Source organism: Hydra viridissima, unplaced genomic scaffold (genome assembly GCF_058129835.1).
Source record: "Hydra viridissima isolate aposymbiotic clone 2 unplaced genomic scaffold, HvirCarnegie_v1 scaffold_3, whole genome shotgun sequence".
Taxonomy (NCBI): Eukaryota; Metazoa; Cnidaria; class Hydrozoa; order Anthoathecata; family Hydridae; genus Hydra; species Hydra viridissima.
In genome coordinates this window covers 2,827,083-2,851,744 of record NW_028324302.1, presented here as the reverse complement: position 1 = coordinate 2,851,744, position 24,662 = coordinate 2,827,083, and the positions used below count along the sequence as shown (strand labels likewise).

Here is a 24,662-nt window from a genome sequence, read left to right as displayed (position 1 = left end):
GCTATTTCAGGGTTTTATAAAATCTTCGATATCAACAATAATTATATCATTTAAAACCTACTATAAAAAGTAATGAAATAATCGATATTCCATGTCGAGAAGTGTTTATGCATGCAGCTCATAACTTACTTCTTTAAGTCATTTAAATAAATAATTTACTGAAGCGATCGAGAATTTTTACAAGATTGTCAAGCGTTCATAAAGCTATGCCTTAAGGAAATATTTAGTCAGAAACATTTAAGACTTCCTCAAGATAAACAATTACTGAAACTCTATTCTTTGATAGTAAGAAATTTAAATATTATACAATAATATACTGTAATTATAAAATATTGCGGATAACTGGAAATGAAGGTACATCGGTCGTTTTGTGAGCTGTCCACATTCGTTTTTTAGAGTGATGATAATGATAGAACTTAGGTATGCGAAGCCGCTCCACTTCTAAACCGTGAGCCAATACCCTAAGCAAGATTAACATTTTTCATATGAAAGCCCGAATCATTAGAGGAATTTCTTATAGAAATAAATAAACCTGTCAAGTAATTCCCAATCTTCTCCGCCCCATTTCGTTTTGAACTCTCTTGTATTCATTCCTCCGACGCGATCAAAATCATACTTTGAGATAGCAAATAAGCCATATCCTTCATTTTCCCACAATCCTATGGTGCAATTTAAACTTACAGCATTATCTAAGGTAAGAATAAAATTATGCAATAATTATAAACGCAACATTTATGTAAAAAAATCGTTAATAAAATAAAGTGGTGCGGAGTCCTATTGGAACGCATAACCACCCTTTCCGTTTCCTTTGGAATTTACCCACGGTTTAACGGCATCGTTCAAAACTTCGTGCTTAAGGTTATTTGGAAGTTTGACGGGTTTAACCTTTATGTCTCCTTCATGGTATCTGTCAGATGCTGACCGAATTTCCTGGCATAGAACTTCATCCCTGGGACTTGTGTGACTATTCTGGAAATGGTTTTAAGGAGTGTGTTCATTTCTGAGGCTAAGGCGCGCATGAACTAGATTTTAGACACCCTGAGCATTGACTACGGTGACATACAGCTCATTTTTGTTGTTGTAGCGATGGGCATATTTTTTACGTGAAGAGCAAAACGCCTCGGCAACATAAAAATCACTTTTTATTTAGTAAACTAATCTCTTCTAGCTTGAAGAACTCGATTATCTCCTTGAGTGTTTTTTCCGGTGTAAATAATTGTAATAATGGCAGCTCTCTTTTCTTAGTTAATGGACATTGTTATATTTATGGTTTTAGTTACTGTAGATTTTGAAATCACATACAAACCTCAATATATGCTCGTATTTAATCTATTAAACAACTTTTTCTAATTTACCGGCGTCACCTTTTATAATAATAGTTATATGAATAAAAAACACAAAGATGGCTTTATTTCTGAAATATTTTACCATATGGAAGGTCTGGTGTATATCCGCAGCTCAACCTATGCACCATCGGAGCGAATGCCATTTTCCCCTTAATTGTATGCTTAAAAAAAAATTGAATTATCGATATCAGAAAATACAATTACATAAGCTTAAAAAAGGTTTTATTCCATTAAGTGTAGCTAAGATAGTACCTTTCGAATGCTGTCAAAGAGATGAGAAGGTATATCAAGATGTAAATCGCATGTAAAAATAATATCGTCCGTGTGCTAGAACAAGAAGATCATTGCAAACTAATAAATACACTTTACGAAAGAATTGTTGCATAAATATTAGGGTATAAAAATGTGCGTTTTGGAAAGCTTGGATTACACTTTTGCTGCAAATCACAACTTGAAAAAATTTACAACTTGAAAAAACATTTCTTACTTCAACTTCATTTGTACCAGCTTGAATGCCAAGAGCACGCTGAAATGGACCATTTAGCCTGACAACTCGATACCTAATACAACAAAACGAATACAATAAAATACAATAAAATAAATACAATAGATAAATAGAATAAAATACAACAAAACGAATACAATACAAAACTTGCAAAAAAATGAATTTTAATGAACTCGAAATAATTTAAGTCAGAATAAAATTTTTTACAACTTAATCATTTTTCTTAGACCTTTTTGAAAAAAAAAATGGCGTGTAGAACAGTTTTAAATGCGGCAAAAAAAATTTAACGATTAAATTATATATATATTTTGTTTAAATTAGCAGTTTTTAAAACTTTTTAGAAAATAAAATTTGGGAAACTTTTGCAATGAAAAACTTGGTTCGTTCAGCTATTTAAAGGCTATATTTATAATTTATAGAGAATTTTTTTAAAGACTGAAGGAGGAAAAAAATGTCCTTTTTATTTGATTGAAATTGGTTAACACTCAACATGATTTTAGAAAGTTTTCTGAAAAAAAAAAAAAAAACTAACCCAACGGGAAATCATCTATTTTCTAGCAAAAAAATTTACAAAATTTAGATGTGTTGGTAATGAGAATACAGGCAGAGAATAGGTAGATCAAACAAAAAATGCTAAAGAAAAACTTGAAAACTTAACTAAAATTTGCTTCTTTGCAGCTTTCTAGTCATGTGTTTCGATGCATGTCAACCCACGCAGAATTTAGCCCATAGACATCAAGATACCTTGTTTACTGTTTAGAATGCATAACATTTTTGAATGTTAAGCTGTTCTGTTAGCAAACAAAACTAAAATTTTTAGTGACGGCAAAATCCACATAGTATTTATGAAAGACTGTTTTACTTGCTTAAATATTTATTGTGGCATGACCGCCATAGAAAATTTAAGAACTTTTTGTTTTCGAGAGTGATGGTGTAACTAAAACAATAAATGAGGAATGTTATGTTTAACCATTTATTGTTGCAACTAAGAGTCAATCTGTGGTTACAATAGCGAGGATTCAATGTCTCACTTCCAAAACTGTCAGATCTGAGAGGTGAGAAATCCATCAATCTCTTATTTCAGCTCATGCTATGATATGTTGTTCTTTCGATACTTTCACAATTGTGGTTTGTAAACACCTGAATTTCCTTGCTAACTCATAGGTGGTCCGATGAGGATCAGACTTGAAAACAGAATTGAATGTCTTATTATCAACGCAGGAAGGTCAGCCTGAACATCGCTTATCTCCCAGACTTCGATCTCCAGCAGCAAACTCCAGTTGTAAGCAATGTGGTTAAAGAAGCATCAGAGTATACTTTCTTTGTCCATAGACGTACTTAAGAAAAAGTTATCTACTTTATTTCCTTTACCCTTTGATGAAATGAAGAAGTAAGTAATGGTGAATATGGTCGTCATATTCAATTAACACGGAAAGTGCATTCTTAACTTACATTGCTTCGTGAAAAATGCTAGAAAAATAATTGCAATACTTTTACAAACTTTTTTACAAATAGGTTTTGACAGACCTAATTGTTAGGCCTTGCAATTCCGGGAATGTCTTTCGATCCCAAAACTTTTGGAACTGAAAAAAATAAAACCCGCAAAAAACCTTGGGATTATTAGAATATATGTTTACACATATTCTAATAATCCCAAGGTTTTTCGCAGGTTTCATATTTTTCAGTTCCAAAATTTTGGTTTGTGTAGATTACAATCTACACAAACCTTGAATAATAAAAAACATTTTTTAAAAATAAGAAAATTATATTTTATTTTAGAAAGACAATTTATTGCTGGACAATTCCGCTGCCACTTCAGGTACTTCGATTAAGTGCAACAAAGTGCTTCCATCTTTGCTTAATATTATTTCATCTTGTGATAGACCTATAGAATTATCTTATATTGGGTAAATATCAATTAAACCTTGCTTGAACGAGTAAATTTCAGAAAATTCATCTTCAAATGAATTCGTTTGATGAACAAATCATGTTAAATGAAAGCCTATAAAACGTTGTTAACTGGGCATACATTAAGTGTAGCGGAATAAAATTTTTCTTCATTTTCAAAAATAGAAAATTATTTAGTGCTCTTTTAGTGATTTCTTTGTTTATGGTTTATCTCTTTACTTGCCTAGACTGGTAGATGCTGCATGTTTATATGGAGACCTTTTGTTGAACAACTGAATTACTTTTGACAATAAAATCCGTATACGACATGATAATATAACTTTTAATATAACATATAATCTAGTAATCAATGAAAAAAATATACATTTGCATAGACTTAACCTTTTGGATTGCAATAAGAAAGTTGTTTCCTTTTACTCAAAGTTCCTGTGCTTTCTCTTCACAATTCAACAATTCAACCCAAAATTTACCCAAACAAAACACGTTTTTATCCATTGTAATTAAATTAGAGAAAGTTAAGCTAATCTAGTAACCTAGTAACCTAGAAAGCTAACCGTGTAAGGTTAACCGAGTAAAGTTAACCAAGAGAAGTTTCTAATAACTTATTAACAGCAAATTTTTAAACAATAAAAATGATAAGTAGTAAGAACCTCTTTAAAAACTTTAAAACTTTCGAAGAATAGAAAAAATGTACATCCGAGAATCCCAAGAATCACTTTGAGTAGTTTTGTCACATTCTCTGTTTTTAAATATATAAATATACACATATATACACACATGTGCGCATCTATGCACGCACGCACGTACACACATATATGTATGTGTGTATGCATATAAATGTATATAAATTTATACAAGTGTGTATATACATGTTTGTAAATGTATATAAATGTATTTACACAAGTATTATAAAGACTACCTTGGAAGGCGACTTGTACGCAGTGATTTCTCAACATCAATATCTGTACTGTTGAAATCAACGATGATAACATTGATGCGATTATCCTCTGTTTCCAAATATATCTAGAGCAGTACACCTCAATCATTACAAATTGATAAAGAAGTTCTTAACAAAAACACTTTAATTTCTGTCATTGTTATTAGTACTCTGGTTGCTTCAATGTAGTAATAGTGGGTTTTACTATAAGTTAGTTCATTATAGTTTCATGGTAGCAGCATGTTGGAATTGGAGTTTTAGTTGCAGCAAAAGGTTGTTCTCAAAACTGCAGTCACTAACAGTCGATTTAAAATACTTGTTTGTTGCAGTAAATGTTTTTTTGTAGCTTCTACTATTCAAGTTTTGTAGCTTTTCAGTTTTAATGCATAAAATTTGTACATCATAATTCCTATTAAAATCAAAGTATAAAAGAATTATTCTTGTTTCAGAAAATAATTTTAAATCAGCAGCAGTCAACTTACATTTTCCATATTTTTAATAAAATCCAGCAACCATCTTCCTTGATCTTTCACTGATAAGCAATTAAAGTTTTTAAGGGAACTATTGTATACACTTACACACACTCACATCAATGTGCGTATGTTTATTCATACATATATAAAGTAGAAAAATTTTAGAGCTTCCCTAAGTGCTTTATCTTTCTGAAATTTGAGTATTCAAAACATCACAACAATATTTGCATTAACAAAAACAATAATTTTAAATTTATTTAAATTTAGTAATAGGCTTTTAGCTTCTTAAAAAATTTTTCTATTGTTGATTATGCAAACTTATAATAAAAAATTTAACTCCTTTAAACTTGTACTTAACAAAAAACTGAAATGCTGCTCTTTAAATCTAATTATCTTTCCCAGCTTTTATAACTTCCTTTTCTTGGACTTAACTACTCAAAAAACTAGAGTAATATAAGGATCATAAGTTTGTGAAAATAGTTATGTGTGAGTAAATGTACAACACCAAGAGAGTGCAAACATGTTATACCTCCAAAGGTTGTGATAGTGACAAATAGAAAAAACACAAGCATTCTCAAATTCACTGATATAATACTTTCTTTAAGCACTGTTTATTGACACAGAAAACTCCTGAACACATAAAGGAAGAATACAAACCTTCTAAATCATTTCTTCACTGATGAGAAGCTGCTAACAGATGTCTCAGCAGAATTTATAAAATAATTCCAAGATAATTCTGAGTACTTTAAGTAGTCCAATTCCTAGGAAAATTTTTAAATCCATTAGACTATGATAAACTGAACTAAGATATGAAAGAAATATCCCAAAAACAAGATTGAATCGAACTTGCAACTGTCAAATATACAAGGTAGATCAATCAACAGCCTAAAACCTTTACTACCAACTCAGCATCATTTAGCCAAAGAGATTTTGCACCTTATTGTCTCTATGAAGTTTGATTGCAGAAGACTCAAACTGAACAAACCAAATTGATTAGAAGATATAGATAAAGTTAGTTCATTTAACGCAAAAAGTTTTTGAAATACAAGACAGCTCCGTCAACCTTTCTACTCTTAGAACATCATTGTCAGTAAAATGTGATGGTGCAATTATAAAAAGAAAGCTGAATTCCTCATTGTCACATGAAAAAATGATAAAAATGCAAACTGCTTTAAACCTAAATCAGGTCTAAAAGCTAGAAGTTTAATTCATGAAGAAGCTAGAAGCCAACAGGCAATAGCTCCCAATCAGCAAACAACTATTGTAGCCCAAGGTAAGCTATATCAAGATTTTTTTCACTTAAACATCATTTTGACAAACAAAGGTTATGCTACTCAAGAGGCTGTGGTGCTATGAAATGGTGTGTCAAAGTTCAAAAGTTTGTGCACTAAAACAGCATATTAGTGTGTTGTCAATTAAAATGAAATGAATGGTGGTGGCAAAACTTTCAAAACTTGCTTCATATAAAAGATAAAAATGATGAAGCCAAGATAGATCCAGATTAACCATCCACGGAAAAGAATTTAAGTTTTAACTCCCACAAAACTAAGGGGTAAAAAAACTAATTCTTTCAACTATCCACGTACTAAGTGTAAAGGAACATTGACATGGGTTTCTCCAGCACATTTACAAAGTCTCGGCAGGATAAAATGTTAAATGAATGGATAAAAAACTAGCAATTAAAAGAACTAACAAAAACTTCAAACTATTTTAAAGTGTATGAAACTTGTTTAACTTAAACTTTACACAAGATAAACTACTACTACTACATGATTAAAAAGAGAGAAGACTTCAATATTTTGCAACTTCAAATTTTTTTGAAATGGAATAATATTTTAAATATTGGTTTAGTTACAAACTTTTTAAGCAACTAAATTGTCTTACCCCCTGTAAAAAACAACTACACCCATTTTTTCATAATAAAATTGACTTTAGAATAAATTGTACCAATGAAAAAGCATACCTGGAACAATCACATGTATTGAAGCATTCATACTCCATTGAAAGTTGCGAGGTTCATATAGGCCACCAGTAATATCTTGGTAAATATATCGTGAAAAACGAAAGGAATTTTCTAGCATATGAAAAAATAATAATAATGATAAGCATTAAACCAATATTAAACTGAGCAAAAATAAAAAATCAAATGCATCAAATTTACTTTTTGAGTTTCAATAAAAACAATAAAAAATTTTTCTACTTTTTTCTTACTTATTACAAAAGACCAAGTTGTTCAAAAGCCAACACTGATTTTAAATATTCAGCAACTTTCTTTTTTTTAACGTTGGAATAAAAACAAAATGTTAACATTAAGCTTTGTAACACCTATTGCAAAACAAGCTTGAATTGGTCTAAAATTTGACTTAGGGGTCATTCCATATGAAATCATCCAGACAATGACACCCTTACGTCTCAGAATTTATTCATTTTTACCTCACTTACAGCCCATATTAAAAAAATAATAACTGCAAAACTTTTAGTTAAAAATACACATGGGTTCCAGAGATATCGTCAGTTAAAATAATGCTGACTCAGCATTTTAGTGATTTTCTGAAGCGACTACAAAGCAACTTTGACATATAGTATCTTTATAATGGCTTGGGGAAATTTCCTAAAATTTGGTACCCCAATAGATTTTTACTTGCAGAATCCAAAATGAGCACTGTCAAGACTCCATTGTCTCAGGAAATGCCTCGTTTATCCAATTTTGTTCAAAATTATTGACTTGTAAATTCATGATTTTTGGAGGTAAAATGAAGGCTGTGGCCCAAAATCCCGAATAAAAAGTTTAACTGTATATCATTATTTTATCTTAGGTCTACTGAAAAAAATTAGATTCATCAATTGTCTCTCTAATACTTGATCAAAATTTGCGTTTTAAAATTGTGTCTTTATAGAAAAATTTTAATTTTGTAACGAAAGCAAGTGAAATGTTTTTTAAAACATTTATTTGAATAAAACATCAAATAGTGTTATTTATTGACTAGTTTAGGACGTTTATAGTCATAGGCCTGGGGAGGGCCAGGGGGTCTCTGACCAATTCTGCCCTTCCCTCAATCTCCCTGGATTTTTTTTTTTTTTTTTTTTTTATTTAATAATGCATTAAAAGATATGAGAATAATTATTAGAATTCAATTTAAAGCATAATTTTTTTTTTAGTTTAAGTTTGAGAAACTATTTTTTTCATTATTTACCTCTTATTTTAAAGTAAGCACAGTAAACTAATATCTTTTCACGATTTTAAAAATCATAAATTTTAAAACCAAAAATATTGAAATGTTTTTTAAAACGTTTTAACAATCAATATCTATCTTTATAGTATTATTTAGTAGATTAATGCTAATATAATGATTGACATAATAAGGTGGACAGTAGGATTTATTTAAACGCTACTCAGCCTTCCATCCAAGGATTTGAAAAAAAGAAAGACAAATTTTAAATCCAAAATAGGTAAATAAAATTACAACTAAGTTATTTTAAATGTATTTATCTATTTATTTTTGTAACCAACTGCCTATATTCTTTAAATCTAAATCAGATATGTTTTACATACAACCTGATATTGTTGTGGGTGTAGAATTTAGACATATAACTTCAGAAATGAGCACCCAACACTCGTCATTTCTCATTGGCCAAAAGAAGTTTTTACCTGGTCCATGTGGATGCATGAATCTGACTTTTATATCAAGCTCACTTACATCTTCAGCAATCACTACCCACCAAAATCCGTCATAAAAACATGCAATATAATCCTTTTTTTTTAATGTTTAATGAAATCTCTTTATTATATTTGCTTTTTGGAATGATATCAAATATTTCAATACATGTATCAATACTTGTTTTTTTATGACTTATAGTGTTTGAAGCAATTGGAATAAAATGATATATCGCCAAGTCTAGGGAAATCTTTATATAACCTAAGAAACAAATTTAGTTTTAAGTTTTTAAAATAATTGAAAATATAAAATTTTTTACAAATAATAAAATGTTTTTCTTTTATTTTAATTTCCATATAAACTCTGTTGTAATTAATGTTAGATTATCTTTTATAGCAATTTTTTTACTTTCCATGTGTGTTCCAAAAGGATTGCAACACTTTGTAATTTTTCTCTCAAAATATTTTCCATAGAATTGCTCATGATAACAACATATAACTCTTATTGAACAATATTTTTCCTTTAAATTTGCTCGCCATATTATTACTTCTTGTTTTTCACAAGAAAGATCTTTGAATTGAACAAAACCTTGTTTTCTAGAAAATCCAGTTTTGTGGCAATGAATGTTAAGACTTTTTCCAATATCACATTTCTCCATGTTAAATATGTTTATTATTTATAATACCAACTGCTAAAAAAATACAAAAACAATAAAATTCACAATCATTTTTAAAAAATACAAACAAGGAAAGTGCAACCTTTAAAAAGAACAAAACAAAACATTTGCTTGTTTTTGATATGATAAGAGGTAAGCATTCACCGATTTGAATTGAAATAATAAAAAATAGTTTCTCAAACTTAAACTAAAAAAAAAAAATTATGCTTTAAATTGAATTCTAATAATTATTCTCATATCTTTTAATGCATTATTAAATAAAAAAAAAAAAAAAAAAAAATCCAGGGAGATTGAGGGAAGGGCAGAATTGGTCAGAGACCCCCTGGCCCTCCCCAGGCCTATGACTATAAACGTCCTAAACTAGTCAATAAATAACACTATTTGATGTTTTATTCAAATAAATGTTTTAAAAAACATTTCACTTGCTTTCGTTACAAAATTAAAATTTTTCTATAAAGACACAATTTTAAAACGCAAATTTTGATCAAGTATTAGAGAGACAATTGATGAATCTAATTTTTTTCAGTAGACCTAAGATAAAATAATGATATACAGTTAAACTTTTTATTCGGGATTTTGGGCCACAGCCTTCATTTTACCTCCAAAAATCATGAATTTACAAGTCAATAATTTTGAACAAAATTGGATAAACGAGGCATTTCCTGAGACAATGGAGTCTTGACAGTGCTCATTTTGGATTCTGCAAGTAAAAATCTATTGGGGTACCAAATTTTAGGAAATTTCCCCAAGCCATTATAAAGATACTATATGTCAAAGTTGCTTTGTAGTCGCTTCAGAAAATCACTAAAATGCTGAGTCAGCATTATTTTAACTGACGATATCTCTGGAACCCATGTGTATTTTTAACTAAAAGTTTCGCAGTTATTATTTTTTTAATATGGACTGTAAGTGAGGTAAAAATGAATAAATTCTGAGATGTAAGGGTGTCAAAATTTTTTTTTTTTTTGGATGATTTCATATGGAATTACCCTTAGTTTTAAAAAATCTTGATTTAGGCTGAGATTAAAACTCCCAAAAATAAAAAAAAAACTTTAGACAATATCAATACCTAATAACATGATAACAATATACTAATAAAAGTTAATAACAAGAAACGAATTACGCTCCTTTAATGTTATAAAAAACCTTAACAGCTGCCACAAATAACATATATATTGGAAAGCAACATTAACAGTAATATAAAAAACATAAAAATATGCAACCTACCTTGCCCTTCTACATGTAAATCCTAAGATAAGAAATACAAAATGTTTACAGATATATAGATCTCTAGATAAGCATTAATATATTAGGCAATCACTCCCTAGTAAACTATAACAACAGAAAAAAAAAAAAGTTAAAATAAATATAATAGTAGATAAACCAATAAACCAATGAACAACTAACCAGTTCAATCAGATATCGATTGCCTTTCACAACATCGTGGTTCTCCTCAATATTAATAATTTTCTTTAGCAAATATTTCCTGAAAATATGAAATATCAATAAGTCCATTAAACATGAATGTTTATATGACCTTATTGAGATTTTATAAATTTTACATTTTAATCTAAGAAATTATTTTTCATAAGGGCTCATACTTTCCATTTTTAATCTTCACTATTTTCATATAGCGATTAACCAAGGACAATGCAATCTTTAACAATAAATAAAGAAATTATTTTCAATATTTAATATTAAACATACCAGCTAAACAAGCATTTATATTTGTAAATGTCTTCTATACATATACGAAAATTATGTTTAAAAAATATTACCTCAGTTGATAAAATTAAATTTCCATCACTTTTACAAGTAGAGTGGACAGAGCTGTATATATATTTTAATCCTCTATCAACAATCCTTCTTAAGTAATGAACAGCTGGTCCAAAGACATCATACATTCGAATCATTTCAAGGTTATTTACAAATGAAAAATTATCACTCTTTCCATTTCTAAAGAATACTTTTTGGTTAATTTTTTTAAGAATTCTATCATCAAAATTTGGACGCCTGAAATTTGGTGGATTTCTAGACAGCTGCTTCACATGACTAAAATTGGGAAATTCTGATGGTTTTAAAGGTACTACAGGGAAAAATCCGTAAGTTCCAGACCATAATTTTGAACTATTTGAAGGTATGATAGTAAAAGTCTCAGTGGGCAAAACTGTATTTGAAATATCAACATTTAAATCAGCAGTTGACATATTTCTTGTATGAGAAATATTAACTGAAATATCAAGAAGTTTGCGGCCATAAAAACTGTGCTTCACTTTCTTAGTATGATAATCTTCTGGTGAATGTTGTTTTTTTGAAACCCTAAAACTTTCATCTTTATGAAACAAACTGTTAGAAGTGGTAGTTAAGAATTTCAATGGTTTTTTTACAGATTGTAATGCATTTGAAACAAATGGAATAAATTTGCCAAAGCTTTTAATATTTGAACTAGGCAGATATGAATTTGCATGACGATGATAAAAACAATCTTGATAAGGAAGCATATGAGTTAGTTCAGTGTTATCATTTGGATAAACAGCAGTTTCATGAACCAAATGTACTCCTTCATAACGTTCGGGTACAAAATCTACTAAGTAACTAGGTTGATAGTCAATCTGTGGCAACAAGCCATCAAAGTCTGTTTGGTTTACCAAAGGAATTAAATGAAATTTATCCCTATCATCTGGACTCCCAAATTTATGAATTGACCGGTTGAAACTATATATATTTTCTATACTTGAATTATTCAAGAGAGATTGATAACTAACCATAGTTTCAGGAATATAGTCAGCTATGTCATTGACATCTGTAATATTCTCCAATGACATATAGCTTGAAATGTCATCAGCAGAAATAGTTTTAACACGAACCCAACCTGGAGCAAGCCATGCAAGTAAGAAGTGATCTTTAAAGGCAGCTTGTTTGTGTAATGCCTCAATAAAGTACTTCTTTCCAGCTTCCAAATAAATCTCATTTGATATTTGTGAGGAAAACCGCTTAAAATCTCCTACTTCAGTGTTTGCTGGTTCTTCTTTTGTACCAACATAAACAATTTTTTTTGTTGAGTGTTCATCTGTTGAGTTACTTAACCAAACTTCACAATTATCATCACAGGACACAGCAAAAGTATAATTACCTGAATAAGAAACTTAAGAACTTAAATTAAACAATTTACTAAAAGAAAAAATAGTAACTTTAAAAAACAACAATAACAACAACAACAATTTTAACAACAGCTAGTCTCAGAAACACTATAGATACACAAATTAAATTGGAAACCAAATAAAAACATTCGCAATAGCAAAATTAAAAGAGTGTGTAAACTTCAAAAATATTCCAAAGAATCTTTTTTATTTATTTTTCCATTTGCTGATTAATAGATATGAAGAAAACACCCTCATGGAAATATGAGGGGGAAAGCCATTGGAAGGTAAAGCATTGCCAATTGATATTAGTGATAAAAAAAGATAAACCATTTAGGTCAACAAAACATAATGAAGGATAAAGTTATTATAAAAAAAGAAGTTATTACAGCATCAACAAATTTTCAACCATAAACTTTGCTTTTACATCACTATTTCAGTAAAATGGTCTTATAAACTTAACAAGTTATATCTAAATACAGGTATTTAATACACAAACTTTTAGACATCTTGAAATCAAATTTGATTCTAAAGAATAAAAATATTGAAAGCCTTTTTTTTTTAAACCCTTAAAAGGTGGAAAAAAAAAAAAAAAAGAAAAAGAAAAAGTTAGTTTAAAAGTTTAAATGATCATATTGATTTAGATTTTTAGAAACTTTTAGAATACTTGTAGTACTCTTAATATATTTATCATAAATATATCATTTACAAATGCTAAGTTTCAATCTCTATATTATTTCTTTGACATATAGGAAACATGCAAATATTAAACATGTAAATATGGTAAAATTAACAAAAAGGAAGCAGTTTCAAAATTTACCAGTTAGTGGAGGATGGAGATAACCAAATATTCTTTCACCATAGCCAGTCTCATACCACTGAGCAAAAAAACGACTAATATTGGTATGAACACTAGGGAACAATGGAAAGTGTTTATTGCGCTTCAAATCTTCAACTCGACTACCACACCAACCTTCCCATATGTGAACATTTAAAATACCAGGCTAAATTAATATTTTGTTTGTAGAAAATATCAGAAAAAACTAAAAAAGAGGTCAAACATGAAAGATTCTGTTTTATACCAACAATCTTATCATTGAATTCATAAAATTTCTGTGTTGTGAGTTATGTAAATATTTCTTTTTTACCTGTTTGAATAATTTAAATATAATAATGCTAGAGTAATGGAGAGGGAGAATGGGGGGAGAGAGGGAGAATGGGGGGGGGAGAGGGAGAATGGGGGGAGGGAGAGTAGTAGGCCATACAAGAGATTAACCCATAACAGTAATAATTGATACTTACTATGGAAACAGTTTTTTTTTTCTTTATGAACAATTTTGGTGTGAAATTAGCAGAGAAAGGCTCTTCAGTCTTCTTAGGTGTTACTTTTATTTCTGGCATAACAGTTTTAGCTGCAGCTATTTTCAATTTTGGCATCGTTTGAAATCTAGATAACTAGAAATAATAGAAAAGATATGAAAACAAAATAATTGAACTGTGGAACCATTTAAATTAGACAATAAAAAACTATCAACTTACAATGATTGCTTCTTTATCTGCTTTTAATGAGTTCAACAACTTTTGAATTTCAATAGACCAAGCATCTTCGTTCAAAAAAGATGTGCTTTGACTTTCTTTTTTATTAAGTAAAATAAAAATGAGTATTTTCAATCTTGAATATATTAGTCACAGCAGAACATGGTACCATGTTCTAGTTGTAAACCTTTTTAATAACTTTTCAAAATTACACATATAAAAGAGATTCTGTTTTGATAATATGCTTATTGTTAATATGCCTTTAATATATATATTTACGCACACACATATATTCAAAAATATTATATAAATGTCTTACCAGTAGCTTCAGTACTATCATTTATAAAAATGAAAATCAAGCGAGAGGCGATAAACAAAGTTAGAATAACCAGCACCAAATACAATCCTCTAACCAACCTGTTCCTTGCCATATTTTATCTAACATTTTTCATCTAAATATGTATGTACCTTACATTATATAATGCAACTGTTTAATATCATGGTATAGTCAAAATCAAGTTAAAGTATTTTTATACATGGATAGCCTGCACCTAATATGTAAGAGTTATCTTATAGAAGATGAGCAATTTAGTGATACATACATATTTACTATGTGTGTGTGTGCGTGCGTGCGTGCGTGTGTATGTGTGTGTGTGTGTGTGTTTGTGTGTGTTTGTGTGTACGCGCGAACATATTAATTTTAATTGACATATACTAACTATATACTGTACTTGTATTTTTGTTTTGCCATTCTCATACAAAAACTTCGTTTTCAAAAAAAGTATGATAAATTAGGTCAAAGTCAATTTGAATACTAATTTTGCTAAAAGTGTGTATTAACAAACAGGTGCTTTAAGAATGCTTTCGCCAATGCACCAGACTTTTTACCATTGTGTAGTCTTTAACCTTTTAAAATATATCGCAGCATACGTTTGTTATGGAATCATGTAAGTAATACAAAAACACCGGTTACGATTGGTAAACGAATGAAGACATTCAAGCAATAATGACATCGTGGAAGACAAGAGGTTAGGAAAGAAATGAGTTCTGACATTCTTTCTTTTGATAATGTTTTTTATTGATCAATTAGTAAAATATAGTTTTGATGGTTTAATTGGTGCTTACTTATTTGCTGTTTCTTAAAGGAAATATGGTTGGTAATGAAAAATAAATGAAACTTGAGCTAATGGATGTGTATTTTGTCAATAAAGGTGTCTAAAATGCACAATTAGCAGTTGAGAAACTATGAATGTTGAAAATTAAAATAACTTAACTAACCTTAAAAGGTAGAATTAATCTTTAGACGACAGGTAAAAGTTCAAAGAAATTAAGTGGCTTTTAAAAAAAGAAAAAGAAAAAACAGAAAGTTTTCAGTTTTCGCTGCTTTGCGAGAGAATTTGTAATACTTTTCTAAAATATTACAAATTATAAGCTTAATTTTAGTAGAAAACTATGGTTGTTTTAGAAAATTTTTTTTTGTTGCCTTTTTCCAGTAAAAAAAAAAAAAAGAAAAGGAAAAAAGGTACTAAAGTATATTTATTTTTCAAAATTACTTTCTGAGACAGGTTATTTAGATATATCTAATGTGGGAATAAAAGCTGAATTGTTTTCATAAAGAACTCTATATTGAGATAATAAAATGTTTTGTTTGCATGACTTTAAGGGAATTCATCATACCACAAGCTTCCCAATGATGAAAATATTTTGCATGAAGAAAATGACAGGATGGTTTCAAATCTTTCCCTAAAAATATCCACTTTGAAAAATGTGAGTAACTAAGTATTTATTTATATATAGATGTCCATTTTAACAAATGTAAGTAACTTTTTTTACTTTTTTTATACATGCAGCTTCAATATTTTCTCCATTTTACATTCAATACAAGTATAAATTCTACTTCAGTTTTTATATTAGTTTGACTAACCAACTATTACTAATTCAAGTATTAGTGTAAATTAGTACTTATGAAATAGGATGACAATCTTTTTGCTTAGGCACAGCCTAGAAGGTGAGGTCATATGGAAGGTATCAATTTATCTATGTAAAAAAAAAGGAGATTAAGTTGTTTAAAAGTAGAAAACAGAAACTGTTCATGCCGAAAAAAAATTTAAATCATTGCTTGAAACTGCTCAAAAATTTTTTTTTTTGCATACCTTCAATCACAGCAAATATAACCATTGGCTAATCCTACAAACAAAAGACCTGTGTCTATATGATTGATATGGTCATATTATCATTCCCATTATAGATAGCAATTGAAATTGACAAGGAAGCCAAATATCAAAATGAGTTTGTTGGAGGAATGGTAAGTATGATATTTTTCTAAATTGAATTATACAAAAGTTTTTTTCTTATAACTTATTTATGTCAGAACTTCATTTACAGTCAGAAGAATTTGAAAGTGCTGATGGACTTCTTGGGGGCACAATCAAGCGCTTAAATAATTTAGTCTCTTCATCTTCATCAAACCGTAAACTAATGTGTTATCTTATTGCTGCATTGGTTGGCTCTTTCTTTTTTCTTTATTTTATCGCTGGTAAACTAAGAAAGTAGCAGGTAGGCTTTTTGATTCTCTTGATATTTTAGCTTTTCTAACAGTTATCTGGAAAAACTTCAGGGTAAAAAAAACTTTATTAGGCATGATTAGAAATCATTTGGTTAAAGTTATGAGTGAAATAATATACAGAATAAACCACTAGTTTTTTTAAGTAAAATGGTCTACACAATGAATATATTTTACATTAAATAAAAGTTGGTATGCAAAAATTTTAGATACATGTTAGATATCAAATTTTACATATAGCATTTAGTTAACCTCTCCTTCATAATCTTTTAGTCATTTTTGAAATGGAATACATTGTAAGTAACAGCTGCTTTTATTAGCTGGAAAAGTCTTTGAATAGGTATCAGAGTATTTTTGTGTGACATAAAAAGAAGATACTCAGATGCCATAAACTTCTACTTCAGTGTTTTAGAGCTAAACCTGATGCTGAGATTTCTGTAAGTATCAGAATATTTCTTCATATTTGATTTGAAGTTATCCATCAGATCATTCTCAAAACAATTGTTAGAAATTGTATCCTCCTTTGAACTGTCCTAAATGTAATTAAGTTTTGAAATCTAAGGCAAATATTCCAATTATCAGCTTTAAAAGCAGTCTCAATCTTTTCCGAGTCTGTTTATATTGCTACTTAGGAAATATAGTTCTATAGGAGTATATCTCCTGAGTGGTGATAGCAACAGACTATGATATTTCTTTGGAAGAACATCTATAAACTTAGTACAATCTGGTAAACCAAGAATTGGGCAACAATTACAAAAACTGATGACAGTCTTTTTTTTTATGTAAATCTGTTTTACAGTCAGTTGCTTGGGTGCAATTCATTCCAAGTGTTTTCTGCATACCTAATTTATCTAAGTTTTGACTATAAATGATTATGTCGGCTCAATCCTTCATCTTTTTTATTGGTCTAGCAAACCTCACCCATCTACATGATCCAAACTTTCAGAGAATATCATTTTTATTAGATTTTATTTTTAACCCTGCTTTTTTTCCAGCTAGCTGCAATTTGCTTTTTTACATTTTCTATTATTTAAATGATTTTTAACAATTTTTAAACAGGGAAGCGTTTATATAAGTTAATGAATACAGCAGTAACGAAGCCATTAAAATCGGTGCTATATTTTTGTTGTTCAATATTATTTTTGCAAATGGATAATTGTACCACAGCGTATTTAGTAAGTTTATTTTATTGGTGACCGAAATGAATGCTTTAGTGATAAGTGTTTTTAACCCCCAATCGTTAACATCCACATTTCTTTTGAATATACATTCTATTAGAATTGTTACGTTTTGAAGTCACAATCTTAAAATTTATAAATTTAATTTATTGCTTTGTATATATATCTTTATGTAATACTCTATCGTAAAATTTTGTAAATTATACATAACGTCATCAACGGTGACGTAATGATGTAAATGATGATGTGAATATTACACAACGTCATCAACGATGTTGATATTCAATATTTTTAAGTTAGATATTTATTTGTGGCTTTATTTTATTATTTTCTTCTGGTGTTAAGAATTCTATATCTTTGTAAATATGATGAAAAGAAATGTATGGTAAGAAGATTTTTTAACCATAAAAAATCGAATTTACTTAAAGTAATGACCGAAAATCTCTGAGAAGAACGATGCATTAAGTCAAATATTTGCGCTGGAATTGTGTAACTTAAAAATCATGCAAAAGATTTTTTAATAAAATTACGGTCACTAATATTTAATCAGCTTTAAGATTTCAATCATCAGTCGACCAATCAATGACCTATTTTAAAATCATTACCTCGATGAGTTTTTTGAGTTGGGTAAAAATCCTTTTATATCGAGACTAATTTTTCTGCTCACTGATACAAACACTGGTAGATATTTATGTTTGCCATATAGCAGATAAAAAATCTACCTGTATCGAACTTCTAGTTTTGATTCTCATTCAAATTTGCTGTATAAAAGAGGATTCTCAAAATCCTAAAGTTCCTCTGACCATCAAGGATAATAGATTATGAGTTGGCTACCAAAAATTTAGTCTCCTTAAAGTCTTGGAACGATTCAATCATGATAATCTTATGAGTCCCGATTTCATTCTACATTTAGTATAATGTGGGAGTAAAAGAAAAAGTTATGGATAATTGGAAATTTCTTTTTCCTGAACGAAAATTATTTTGAGATAAGAAATTCTGACATCCTTTACGGGTGACTAATTAAAAAACAATGACTGCTTGACATAGTTCGACCTTCATTGACTGTCAAGGAAAAAGTAGCGCTCTGTAAGGAAATAAAGATTTAGAAAAAATTCTAGATGAACGATGTGTTGATAGAAGAAAAAAAAAGGTGCAAGAACGTAGAAAAGCGTCAGAGACAATGAGAAGACGCCTACAGAAGAAAGAAGCAATCGTAAGTAGGTAGCGTAGGAGAAATTACGTAAAATATAAAATAAACACTGATAGTCTGAAAAACACCTACTAGAGTCTCCTATCCGTGTGTTTTCTTCATGAAGTTATTAGTTAATTTAACACGAAACAATTTTATGGATAAATGTAATTAAAAATTAAAAAAAAGCGCTTTAATCATTGTCATTCATGTTGTAATACGTATAACATTTATCAACAAATATAAGATAAACTATTTTAAAAGTGTGAACATGCTTCGTACTGTGATTCTAATACAGAAGCTAAAAGATCTCAGAAAAAGAACAAATTAGATTGTAACAAATTTATAATACATTTTCTTAGATGCAAATGAATTCTATTCATTAACGGGTAGAAAAAGAATCATTCGAAATTATAAACAATGTTTGTTTGTTTTTTAAAGTGATAAATAAAAGGAATTGCGCGTAGGAACTTTGATTGTTCGTGTTGAGTGAGCTTGCCTTGCTCAAACTTGCTTACCCAGTCTTAATCGAATCTCACGTTTTATAATTGGAGTAAGATAAGCGGAATATCATTTCTGAGATGACAAATTTAAAAGTAATAAATGTTGACAGCTCAGTTGGTCAAACTACTCCCGTGTTTTCTATAGAGTTGGTCAAACTACTCCCGTGTTTTCTATAGAGTTTCTTTTTAAAAGGTCTTAGTTCTGTTATCTAGATGCCTAATAACTATCTTAGAAAACCCCATCCATCCGAAGAAGTATATATAAAGATATATATATATATATATAAATATATATACAGTATATATAAAGAGTTTTTCTTTTTGCAACTGTTGAGTTACTCTTGGTGGACCAGTTTATACTCTATTAAATACGAATTTGTTCTCCACATTGAACCTACATCGAATTGAATAACGACATTTATGTAGTCGAGTAACCATTTTGTCGAGTGTGACGTTTGAAATTAAAACTTTTATCTATACGGAAACCCCAACTTCTAAGATACAGTCGTCGTCAAACATTCAAAAATTCATTTTAAGAAATACTGGCCCTGTATTTATATTAGGTTGACTAACCATGTATCTTCTTGTATGTATCTTCTTATTGACCCTGTATAAATCTCTAGAACGTGAAGAGTTGGCACCTGTGAGTTATTCCATGAAAAGGCTGCATCATTAAATTTGCGCTTTCTCATCTTCAGAGATTTAATCTATGAATAACTATCGGGAGCTATTTGAACTTGTAAATATATTTCTTGGGGTATTCGTTCCTGTTTCCAGTATATTAAGCCTACTAGATGGTAAGATTCATTTACTCAATAAAGTTATTACTTCAAAGTACAACTTTAACGGGCCTCTAATATTGTTAAGAAAACCTTGGTATCAGCCTCTCAAGCACAATAAGCTTGGAGTTGTTTAAGTTTGGATATTTTCTCATTTTTTTTTTGTCTAGCTTCTACTACTGAAACATTGACTGCAATAGGGATCAAATCCCTTTGTAACGTAGCGCTATGAGTTGCGTGAAAACGTAAACATTTTCATACTGCGAGAATATTTTCGTAATTATAAAAGAAAATCACAAACTCTTAACTTGGTTCACCTTTCGATTTTTAAACTACGACAACATGGTTTAACCTAACTACCGGACACTCATTTAATACAACCGTTTTAACCACGAAAAACTACTAATTCGATTAATGATCTTTTTTCTAATAAAGTGAGGAAAATCGTTTTAATATTTGAAGCGTGAAAGCGGGCATTCCGAGGCATAATATTTTAATCATGGACGTATAAGCGATGGACGTGCAACGATATTGTCTTTTGCGAATCATGCTCGTTGCGCAATCTTTTGTTTTAAACAATAGAAATTAAATTATATTAAAGTCTGTCTGATTCGTCGAAAATTTTTGGTCTCGTCTAACCAGTCACATCAATCCCCTTTTAGTTATTAAAGATAACAGCAATAGAACCAAGTTTTAAGCTAATTTTATATAGCTAGACATTCTTAATATTTGAAGAAATAACGCTGATGATAATATAGAAATTGAGATCATTTACTTAACTACTTTAGTACATGTATAACTAGAGATATAATAAATAATACAAAATATCAGCTAGTTTTGTAGCTACCTGGAGCACAATGGTTTCATGTCCTGGGAACTACTCCATCTGCTATGTTGCTCTAGACTTCCAGTTTATGAATATCATAGAATTTTCTATTTTTATGTTTAACAACAGAAATATATACAGTTATGAATAAAGAACTTATGCACAAAATGAATGTAAATACAATAAAAAAATAATAATTTGTCACAGTTTTAAATAATTTAGCAAAGCCAATTTATGGCAAACCGCAAGAATAACTAAGTACTTTATATTAACATAACATGATTTACCAGATATATAAAAACCAATTTTTATTTGACAAAAACAAATGGATTATTATGTGCTTTTTATGACAAATGAAATAATATATGAAGTATGAAAAAGGAAAACATGAAATATCTGGCCGCGTTTTGCAAGATAGTTATAAATTTGAATGACTTTTTAAAATGTTTTGCTTTATCAAATGAATTTTAAAAAAGCTCATTAGAAAATGCACCTATTAAAAAAATAATGCATAGTGGAATATACGTTATGGAGTTTATGGAGTAGAGGAGAACCTTAATGAATGGGACGATTATTGAATGGGACAAACTCAGATTCTTATACAAGCATCGATGTAAGGATATTCAAACTCCTGTAACAAAGAGTGATAGAAACAAGAACTCAACTGACCGACTCATCCATCCTATTGCTTTATGACCGTAATGACAATGGATGTTATTGTGTTTTCGAATGTAAAAAGTAATTTTTAAAAATGTTTTTTTTTTTTTCTGATTTTGCAGCAATTTTTGAAGTTATGGAAAATAAAATTCCATGCTTAAATAGATAGCAGTCTCTAGTACTACAGTGAGTAAAACATTCAAGCTTAATTAATGGTGTTTTTGGTGTGACTAATCATTTTTGGATAAAGTGATGCGCATATTCAATGGGACAAAATATTACCTACTGAATGAATTTAACAAAGTATTATTTACAGCTCAGCAGAGCTGTAAATAATACTTTGTTAAATTCATTCAGTAGGTAATATTTTATCCTTTTATCCCCATGGGTAATGGGTATTATTTACACACTTTTATACTGCAATATTTTACTTAAATAAAAATAACTAAATATAATATTCTAAAATGAGAAAGTTCTGCTTTGATTGAAATTTAATTAGAACTAAAATGTTTAAAGTTAAAAATATTTTTTGTGTGGTCTTTATGTATGTATCTATATATTTAACTACATTTATAATTAATAAAATAATTTGAAAAATGATTGAATTAAATACGTTTATTTTTAATTCTTTTATGTTTGTCCCATTCAATGAGACATATTTAATGAATGGAACAAATGTCATGCTCCAATAAAACTTTTTTTTTCAATAGCCAAATGCAAATCCAATTTTTTTGTTTTACTATATCATTGAGCAAGAGTCGGTGGTTATCAAACATAATTAAATATATATATTAAACAATTTTATCTACGTTTAAAAAGCATTTTGCAAAAACTGTCCCATTCATTGAGGTTTTCCCCTAGTCGAGGCAAAATATGGCGACATATCAGAAAAAATACTAAAAAAATACACAAAATTAAGTCTGGTGAATGAAGGACCAAGGAATTGAATGAAAGCAGATCTTGACAAAAATTTTATTTAAGCTTTTTTATATTTCGCTATACTTTTTTTAGTCATTTTAAAATTACCCTTACATGTCTATTGTATCATTGACAGACTTTGTTTACACGAAAAAGTTCCCAAATTTACAAATGTTTATCTTGGTAAAAAGATTAAAATCTGTTCGTGCCGACAACTAATTTCCTTTACCTTGGTGTAATTTGTTTAGTGATTTGTCAACGTGTGAAGTAGCTACTTTATCCTGAACATTCTTATTAAACAAATCCTATAAAAGTTTAAACTAATACCTCGTGATCAGAGTTTCTGTTTTAAGAACTAATACCTCGTGATCAGAGTTTCTGTTTTTTTTATTGACGGGTGAAAATTTAGAGTTTGTCGGAAACTTGCATGGCTTGCTGATTTCTGCGGCCTATTTGATGTAAAACAATGAGTTGCACCTCCATCTCTTATATTGACAGTTAATATCAGTGTTGGCAACATTTTTTGCATGTAAAATGCCAAAAGCGTGAACGTAAAATGCCAAAATAATGCCATCTTTCAAATTGTAATTGTTTCAAAATGACTTGATCACTTTATTTTGAACAAACTTTATGAAACACTAGAGGAGAACTTTCTACTTCGAAGAAACGAATATATTTAAACATATTTGTGCTTGGTGTTTATTTCCGAATTGGATCAACAAGTTAATCTTTGCATTGGAAGTCAAAAGGTGTTTTTCAACATCCTTAAAAATCATGAGGACTAAAAATGACATAATAAATTCTGAAAGCTTTATAAGGTGTTTAGAACAAAAACTTCTGGACCTTTTTGAAACTCATTAATCAACTTTCTTTATGCAAGATTGCGCTCGTTGCCATAAATCGAAACAATCAATGGCATGGTTCATGAGCAAGGGAATTAATATGTTTGAGTGGCCCAGCAACAGTCCAGATCTCAACCCAATAGAAAACGTTTGGAATGAAATGAAATCAAAATTCGTCAAGCGTGCTGCACTTCGATTCCAGAACTGATGTCGGAAATAAAAAGACTTTGAATTCAGGATCTTTCTATGGAATACTTTCAAAAACTATCAAAAAGCATACCGAAACATATTGAATATGGTGCTTAAGAACAAACAGCAGATGGCTAAATATTGAATAAATCTTAAAAACGATTACTTGTAGTTTTGTTACCTCTCTAATCTGGATTTTTGAAGAAAAAAAGAAAAGAAAATCAAGTTAGACATCCGCAAAATTTCTGCGCTTGCTGTAATTGCCAGTTTATTTGTTTGAGTTGTATCAGTTACAATCTGAAAGGTGATGTTTTCTCTTTAAAAAACTGTAAAAAAAAAAAAAAAAAAAAAGATTTCAATTGACTAACATTATCATTAATTATTTTATTTGAAATAAATTTTCGGTTAAGAATACAACTCTTCAAAAAACGGTTATAACGGTTCGATTAAGCTAAATGATAAACTTTGGGCGGGGATTTTCTTACGATTAAAATCGTATCCGTTGCTTGAAACTGTGGGTTGTCCAAGGGTAAGTTTAACCATTTTAGCAACATTTTTATTTTCGTGAAGTGCGATCAAGTTAAATACGTTTATAATTTCTTTTATAACATAAAATCCTGATCGCATTTATACCAACCATTACGCGCTAAAGACATTCGCATTTAGAGTAAGTTTGCGATTATCGTTTGCGCACAAAAGTACGGATGCATTCTTTGCCTTGCGATTATTTATGGCGTAAACAATCAAATACAAAAATATAGACCTAACATTGGGATCCGGTCTGGGTCAGGATTATTATTTGCTATCCGTTCTTACTAAACCTTTTATCTAAATACTTTTA

At 29.4% G+C, this 24,662-nt stretch overlaps 2 protein-coding genes across 7 annotated transcripts; one reads left to right on the top strand and one right to left on the bottom strand.

The window, feature by feature from the left end:
• Positions 1–254: 254 nt before the first annotated feature.
• On the bottom strand, positions 255–15,105 carry LOC145202049 (beta-1,4-N-acetylgalactosaminyltransferase 3-like). Of its 5 annotated transcripts, none has more exons than XM_090082373.1 (17): positions 14,897–15,105; positions 14,497–14,629; positions 14,181–14,275; positions 13,944–14,096; positions 13,462–13,645; positions 11,280–12,634; positions 11,103–11,158; positions 10,909–10,987; positions 10,729–10,750; positions 7,133–7,243; positions 5,179–5,228; positions 4,679–4,782; positions 1,834–1,906; positions 1,599–1,673; positions 1,429–1,507; positions 533–659; positions 255–461 (listed from the first exon to the last, which is right to left on the bottom strand). In XM_090082373.1, the coding sequence occupies exons 2-17, from the start codon at positions 14,606–14,608 to the stop codon at positions 323–325; spliced, it is 2,814 nt and encodes a 937-aa protein (XP_089938499.1). In that variant the 5' UTR covers positions 14,609–14,629; positions 14,897–15,105; the 3' UTR covers positions 255–322. The 5 variants fall into 5 exon arrangements, 3 of the variants coding, with proteins under 3 accessions (XP_089938499.1, XP_089938498.1, XP_089938500.1); XM_090082372.1 differs by having other exon boundaries at positions 14,909–15,024; XR_016450876.1 differs by lacking the exon at positions 14,897–15,105 and having other exon boundaries at positions 5,179–5,930; positions 14,497–14,636.
• Positions 15,078–19,313, top strand: LOC149890597 (BET1-like protein). Of its 2 annotated transcripts, XM_090082377.1 has the most exons (6): positions 15,142–15,205; positions 15,841–15,944; positions 16,172–16,202; positions 16,426–16,482; positions 16,563–16,733; positions 17,800–19,313. In XM_090082377.1, coding segments are annotated over exons 2-5 (258 nt in total). In that variant the 5' UTR covers positions 15,142–15,205; positions 15,841–15,942; the 3' UTR covers positions 16,731–16,733; positions 17,800–19,313. The 2 variants fall into 2 exon arrangements, with proteins under 2 accessions (XP_089938502.1, XP_089938503.1); XM_090082376.1 differs by lacking the exon at positions 16,172–16,202 and having other exon boundaries at positions 15,078–15,205.
• Positions 19,314–24,662: the final 5,349 nt, after the last annotated feature.